The sequence below is a fragment of the Poecilia reticulata genome, linkage group LG4 (assembly GCF_000633615.1).
Source record: "Poecilia reticulata strain Guanapo linkage group LG4, Guppy_female_1.0+MT, whole genome shotgun sequence".
NCBI classification, from domain to species: domain Eukaryota; kingdom Metazoa; phylum Chordata; class Actinopteri; order Cyprinodontiformes; family Poeciliidae; genus Poecilia; species Poecilia reticulata.
Window position 1 is genome coordinate 2,209,395 of NC_024334.1, and position 8,262 is coordinate 2,217,656.

Consider the following 8,262-nt stretch of genomic DNA (forward strand, 5'->3'; position numbering starts at 1 on the left):
GACTCAAAAACGGCCATCCAACGCGTTTAATTGGCCACTCTAGTCCAGATCTACTCTCTCAAATTGATCAATCGTTTACCCTTAACCATAAAGGTGTTTAGGGATGAAATGATTAATCGTGATTAATTGATTATTGAAATTATCATTAACTAATTCATTGATCAATTAATCAGTAACTGGAGCATACAGACTGAAAAAAGGTAATTCTTTAAGCTTAGTTGGCCATTCTAGACCAGATTTAGTCTGAGATTGAGCAATATTGACCCTTTCCCACAAAAGTGTTTATGGCTGAAACAATCAGATTAATCAAGTATTGAAATAATCATTGAATAATTTAGTAATCAATTGGTAACTGGAGGACACAGATTCAAAAAAGGCCATTTAGTCCAGATCTACTCTCTCAGATTGAGCAATATTTGCCATTTCCCACAGAAGTGTTTATGGCTCAAATGATTAATCACGATTAATCCAATTAATTTACTCCTAATGGGCTCTTTGCACCTACGGCGTTGACATCGCATCTCCAGGAGCTAAAGCGGCTCACTTGTTTCCGCTTTGAGTTACCATGACAGCTAGAAAAGACAAAGTTGTATTTCAGACTCAAAAAAAGCAATACTATGACATTGCTGTCATCCTAATATAATGGGCTTTTAAGTTTTCATTCATTTCCAAGCGATCCTGAATTAAGAAGATGGTGGCTTCTAAATACACTACCAGTTGAAGCTAACGCCGCACAACACAAATTTTTCAGCCTTCACTTCAATCCGGATCAGCTTCTTCAGCCTAAAACTACCGGGGGAGACGAATGCTAAATAAAGGAGCCTCCCTGAGTTATTTCCATGGAATCATTTCTGTATTCAGCCTGAAAGAGCGAGTTTATGGGAACGAGTGAGCAGACCAGAGCCAGACAGCCGAGCAACTGATCCGCCTGTACACACTGCTGTAAACACCATCCTATCTGAGCTCTTCACAAGAAACATGCAAAGGTAATAAAACAAAATAACACGGAGACATTAAGCAACACGGTCATATTTTTCTAAAAGCAACAACTTTGAACCTGAACGGTCAGCTGAACCAGAACTCTGACACCAGAGCTGCTACGGTTAAGCTATGAGGCTTGTTGTGCTCCGTCAGGCTATAGAAGCTAAAAGCCCGAACCGTAACCTCCCCGTTAGTCTCTGACACTAACGACAATAAACACGCATAATATACTTGAAAATAAGGTAAAAACATTGTCCGTTAGAATGTTTAGATTCTTAAATAGCACATTTTTACAAGAACAATGTCCGAGAATATTGCCTGCTAGCATAAGCTAAGGTTAATGTTAGCCACAAAGTTTAAGTAAAACTCACATTCAGTGAATGTATAACGAGGCRTACATCTTAAAACCTTTCTCCAGTTTACTTGTTGGGGCTTCAGATCGATGTACAAACCTTGACCAAGCCCTGCAAGCACCTGGTGTAAAATGATATTTTTATTGGATCGGAGCCGCTTTTCCCTGAACGCGGAAGCTGAGGTGCAAAGAGTCCATTAAATACTCCTAAAAAACGAAAGATGTGGTGTTTTTACATGTTTGACCAAACTATTGGTATCAGAAGTGAAAAAGTGACTCCCTAGTCACACATCTATTCAACGTTATCTTGTTAGAGTATTTAAAATCCACTTATTTACTGTTTTATGGCTTTAAAACATAAAAATGTTTTTTTAGTTACAAACTTTTCCCAGAGTCAGTTCCCACCAACTGATTGGACCCACTTGATAAGAAACGTTTTGTTAACTAACAGATCTTTGTATTTTTCTTACTGACTTGTATCATCACCACCATGAAAAGCAACRAGGTGATCATGATTTTCGTCATTCTTACACCTCACTTCCCTATTCTGTTGTTYGGTTTTGTTTTTCCTGCTACCATCCCAACCTGCTTTCATGGCGCAGCTAGACGTACATTTTGCTTACTCTAAAAGAATATATTATTCCGCCTCCAGGTTGATTATTGCTCTGCAGATGCAGCAGGGTTACCTGGGTAATGCTCATGTGGATAACAATGTGGGCTGGCTTTTTGATTATTTAAGAATTTGCGACTGCATGGATAACTTTAAGCAGTTGTTTTTTTCCTCTTGCACCCAGCCAGACAGAAAATAGGTGGATAAAAAAACATGCWGGGAGAGAAGTTGATTTCAATTTGGAGCTATCTCCCCGCTTCATAACGACTCTGTCTCTGTAGGACTTATAATAGACGGCTGGTTTGCATAGAGAGACCATAAACCTGTGAATAAATTCTATTTAATTTGAATGGGGGAGACATTTTGCCTGAACCTTTTCTATCCCTCATGCTCCATCATAGGATGAACGACTTTTGGAGAGCAAATCAGAGGTCAATGCATACTTGTGTGGTATAAATCAAGTTCACTTAATGTCATGTGTTCAGTGGAAGTTGAGTCATAAAAGGTTCCAATTAAATCAAGGTTACATAAAGGTGGCAGCGGCTTGTGGTGCCATTCATGAGTCTGGATTTATTAATTCAGGGACAAATAATTTAGCGATAAAAGTGACAGAGAACTGCCTGCCATCCATCTGCCTCTGTGACCCGGGGGTATYTTGTGTTTGCCCAAGGCCGGCTCTGGTGAGGAAGTTCGCCTCTTTAAGAACCGACCCGTTTATCAAATGGTTCTGTCTTTAGATCAGATAAGTAACTCTGAGCCCCAGAATCTGCTAAAGTCACAGCAACAGCTTCTGAAACGGCAACATAGTAGAAATATGTCGCAAGTAATCAATTTATCGCATGATGCTTTAAAAAAGCACATATTCATATTTTTAATGCCAATTTAGTTTGCAGAAACTTCATAATCTATTTTATTAATTGTGTGTGGTTTCCATTTATTTCATTGTGTTTGGATATTTCAAATTTCTTCCAGTTCCAGTGTGAACTGTTCTCTGCAAAATTAAAGTTTATGAGTGTTTGAGAGGGAGAACTTTGTTGTTATTATCAGTACATTACCTGAAAATGGTCTCAAAGCAATAATATTATTATTAATCGCAATTTATTGYGACAGGCCTAGATGTTTGCATTATAATAGCAATGTCATTGTGTTAGCTAAAAATTGTCTCAAAACAATAATAATTGTATTGTTTATTGTAGTAATTTTTGGGACAATTTGTATAGTAAAATGTATCGTGATAGTYCTCAGTGTACCATCATTATTATTATTAYGATTATTGTTATATTTTATAGAAAATCGTCTCAATATGACAATATTATCGTTTATTGCAATAATTTCTGCTGCAATTTATCATCCAGTAAATCTACCAGGCATAAACGTTGAACGTTATTACACAGTTATCGTTATTAGTGGGAAATTGCCTCAAAACAACAATATCATTTATCGCAATATTTTTTGGGACAATTTATCATCCAGTTAAATCTGTTATCGTGTCATCGTTACGTAGAAACATCAGAAAAATCATTTCTGAAATGTAAAACATATATTTGTTTATTATAAGAAGTTACATGAAAAACAATTATTAGGAAAAATAAYAGCTGAATGCTTTTAGTGAATTTAAGCTAMATTTATCAGCATGTTGTCCTTCAGTGGCTTTGCTAAAAACGTCTGATTATAAGGTGCTTTTCTCCTTTACAAGGCTTTTTCATTTTGATTTTTAATACTTTTACTAAAATGTGTTTATTCTAAATGTACTTTGTCTTAAATGCACACTGTAAAACCTAATTAGTCGTCCTTACTTAAAAAATATATTCAACCTCGTATTTATTGAATATGTTAAGTATAACTACGCAATGAAAGTTAAATCCACCTACCGTATTTTCCGCACTATAAGGCGCACCTAAAAACCTTCAATTTCCTCAAAAGCCGACAGTGCACCTTATATGGACCAATATTGAGCCACAACAGGTCTAGCAACTACGGTAAGCAGCCGCCGACTTCATTTTCACCCGTAGAAGAAGAAGCGCGTGGTGCATGCTGGGATAGTTGTCAGAACACTGGTTTGTTAATAAAGTTTGACTGACCTATCTACCTACCAACCTGATAATCAGGTCGTCTGCAGGTCATTTAGCACCACGTTCTCCACCAACATGCTGTGCACGAACAGAGAAGGGTGACCATCGTCTGGCCCCGGCCCAGAAGGCTCTCCTCGCCGACCAGTCGGACTGTTTTGTTGACATTCATTATGTCAACAAAGTGGCTTTAGATATTCATCCTCTASTGCAGCTCCATCTAGTGGATGCATAACGTAACTCCAGCCTCTACTGTAGCGTCTATTCCATGCACCTTATATATTAAAAAAGTTTTAAAATAGGCCATTCATTGAAGGTGCGCCTTATAGTACGGAAAATACGGTAATTTATTTCTTTAGTGAAATCTGTTATTCACTATGCACCAGAGATTCACTRGACTTAGTTTAATTAAACTAAGCTTTGACCAAATTCATGTTATAATCACTCACTTTTTTCTATTAAATACAAAGTAACAGTTTACAGTGTCTTTTACTGTAAAAAAAGTCTGAATAGATCAAGTCAAGTTTAATTTTTATAGTACATTTCAAAAACAAACAAGCATTAAACATTACATTTTGTGAATAATCAAATATATTGATCAGTGTTCCAGTTACAGGAAYCAAAAGGAGCTCTTAAGGAACTCAGTGTTTCAGCAGTTTTGCCGTTTTCTAGAAGTTTGTTCCAGGTTTGTGCTCCATAGAAGCCGAGTTCTGCTTCTCCACGTTTGGTTCCGTTTCTGTGGATGCAGATYTAACTAAATCAATAACTGTGTTTACCCACAGAGACGAAAAGTTCATCTAAACTTCCTAAAGATTTTCCAAATCTTGGTAAAGKCAAACAAACTCACTCTGGAGCTGAAAGATTCATTAGTGTCTAAATTAGCAGCTTCTGCAAAAAGAATGGTCAACAGCAGGCTGCCATTTTATCACAGGTGACGCACAGGATAAACAACCTATGCACACACACCTCCACTCCCTGAAGGCAGCTCAGCGAGACCAATTGACCCGACCCGCATGTGTCGGACTGGGAGGAAACCGCAGAACCTGCAGAGGATCCATACAGGCGCCTGGAGAGGAGGCAAAGTTTTCATCGAACCCTCAACCTGCTGCTGCTGCTTCATGGCATCCCAGCCGGCCACAATAACGCAAAGTCCTGGAAAGTTTAATTTTGTACAGAATATGTCACTGCAACTGGAAAATATTTTAAATATCCAAAATTAAACAGGAATGGGAATAAAAACACAAACAGCATAACGGATGTAGACGAGTTCCTGCAGCCAGCAGAGGAGCTGCCGTTTCGTTAGAAAAAAAAAAGTTATACATTTTCTTTAGTATTAAGAATAAAGCAATCAATAATATTATTGGTTCTTGCAATAATATTGTTGTTTTTCAAGTAAATATAATCACAACAACATAATGATGCAAGAACACATTGTCAAGGATCAAAAAACATTTAACAGTGAAACTGGAAGACAATTTAAATGTCCAGAATAAATAAATAAAACCTCCGAAACAACAAATAAAATTAATCATAAAGTCTCTGTAAACACAAACTGGCTGGTTGAGACCAAAGAATCAGAGTTTAGACTTTTATCACCCGGTTTTGGGAGAAACGGAGAGGAAAGCGATAAATGATGCTGAATTATTGAGCTCGTTTTAATTTATTATGAAATTTTTTTTTATGTAAAGTGTTACGACCCGGCTCGGCCAGGGGAAAGGGAAGTAACATTAAAGAAACCTAGGTGGTAAGGTTTTTACAATTTAGGAGTTTATTGTTTGGGTTTTGACAAACAAAAAAAAAATAAAAGGGTAAAACTTAATAATCAACAGGTAGGGACTTACAACAAAAATGTACTAAATAAGAAAATCCACAAAACAATATCTTAACCAAACAAAAATGGACTTTCCATACAGATTAAACAAAAACAAACTACAAATGTCTAACAGAGATTCTAAGATCCCTCACAGGGACAAGACAAGACGAGCTAGCAAGAGCTGGCAAAAACTAACAAAAGCGATCAGGGCTATCAAAGTTTACAAAGTCAGTTGACAGCAGTCAACTAAACAAACAAACACCCAAAGTAGCAAGCTGTCTAAGCAAAGAATCAGCCGCCCTTCTCCCAGGAAGTCCTTGGTTTTTAAAGGGGAGGCCTCTTCAGGGATTGGTGGAGCTGGCAATTGATGAGCCAATCGCTGTAGGCCTCAGGGAGTGGCACAGGAAGGCAGGGCTGCATCCACTTCCAAGTGGAGTCAACTTGATTAGAAGCTGCTGATGGTACAAAAAAAAGGAAAAGAAAACATACACAAGGCCACTGGCCGTAACATAAAGTAATATATTTAGTTAAACTGTACAAGAACAAACAAAAACATATGAAAACATGGTTTAATCTCCAAACTACTCCTGTAAAAACCGTCTACCAGGTTGAACTTTTTAGCTTTTTTAAAATGTTTTTTTCTATATTTGGTTCTTAAAGGGTTAAACAGAAACTGTTCATTGATTTCTATCGAACCTGATGGATGGATGAATTCAAAACGTGTTGGTTTTCAATTCTCTATATGACACCTGGTGCCAACACGAAGGCCAAATCAAAACCGTCTGATTTAAATGTATTATGTTTTATTGTAATTCGGCTCATTATTGATTTAGTTTAAAATATGGCTGCTGGCAGCAACTACACGTCGTTTCTGATTGTAAAAGGAATGTGATTGTCATATCACCAATATTTAATCTATTATTGATTCATAACTTGTTGTAAAAAACAAACAGAAAGGTCAGAGGTCGCTGTATGTCTGTGGAGGGGAACAGAGGAGGACACCTGGAGTTAATTGAAGAAGGAATAAAATATGAGCAGAAAAGCGAAGGAGTTTGGCTCAGTGCCTCGTCTGGGCATTTATTGCTGCTGCCTTTAAGTAATGCAGCGACACCATCAGCTCCTTTCTTCATTTCACCCATCACTGGAGTTTCTTTATGTGCGTGTGTGTGTGTGTGTGTGTGTGTGTGTGTGTGTGTGTGTGTGTGTGTGTGTGTGTGTGTGTGTGTGTGTGTGTGACATGTGACTCATTCGCCAAACTTGTCTCACCTTCCCTTGGCTGCGGCTCCATGAGGAACAATAACTCGAGTTTCAGCAGTAACGTTCAGTTCCTCGGCTCTAGTTTTGTTTTCACTGCGTTTCGTTGCTTTAACGTGTTTTTGAACAAAATTAACAATTAGCTATTAGCGATTACTGAGTAGAGCTCCAGAGCCAACTGTTAGTGGGTTCTTAAAACTTGGTGAATAGTGTTGAAACCTTTTTTAGTTAATTAGAATTACTGTAGATCTACCTACAGTAGAAGATAGAATGACTTTCTACTGTAAGGCAATTCATCCGTTTTGCCCTCGTGTCTGTTTTCTACTCAGCAATTTACTAAACTTTGACCAACGATCATTTTGTGCTTCTTGCTGAAAATGTGTTTTACTTTGTGCAGCAAGAAATCGTTATTCATCCACCGGCAATCATTAAAAAAAATAAAAATAAAATAAAAAAAAGCATTTCACATTGTAACCTTGGAATTTTTTTACTCCAAATTTTGACTTTCTGAGATCAATAGTCAGAATTCTGAGGGAAAAAGTTGGAAATCTGAGAAGAAAATTCTAAATTCTGTGGAAAAAACATCAGAATTCTGGGGAAAATGTCTGAATATTTGAAGTCAAAACTGAGATTAGAATCGGAATTCTTACGAAAAAAGTTGCAATTCAGAGTTTTATGTCAGAATTCTGAAGAAAAAAAAAATTTGGAGGAGAGAAGTCAAAAATTCTGAGATTAAAGTCAGATTTTCTTATTCCTGTGGCCCTGATCATGTCTTGTAACCCTATAAGTTTTGTGAAATGATGTTTTTAATGCTAAACACTGATTTGTGTCTCTTCTGGCGTGTGATTGGTCAGCAGAGGTGTGTGACAACCCTCTGGTGTCCAACCTGCCGCCGTCGTCCTTCAGGAGCTCCTCCCAGCTGTCGACCAGTCACGGACCGGGCTTCGCCAAAGTCAACAGACGAGAAGGTGAGCGGTTTCTGAAACGGCTTGCAGGTTAAAAACCAGCTGAAACGCTCTGCCAGATCCGAGTTTAAATAAAATAAAAATATTCTGCATTCAAACACTTTATTAGGATGAATATCACAAGCTGTAGCTTTAATAAATTAAATTGTTAGACTTTCAGTGCCTTCCAAAAGTTTTTTCACCCCTTTAACTTTTCCCTTGTCAAAGGGTTTCGTTGG

General features: G+C 37.5%; 1 protein-coding gene across 1 annotated transcript in view; it reads left to right on the plus strand.

Annotated features, from left to right (window-relative positions):
- The window catches only part of LOC103463227 (contactin-associated protein-like 4), a 93,949-nt gene that overhangs the window by 4,071 nt on the left and 81,616 nt on the right, over nt 1–8,262 (plus strand). The window contains exon 2 of the mRNA XM_017304240.1: nt 7,937–8,047. Within this exon, the coding sequence (XP_017159729.1) occupies nt 7,937–8,047 (111 nt within the window). The remainder of the gene's footprint in view (nt 1–7,936; nt 8,048–8,262) is intronic.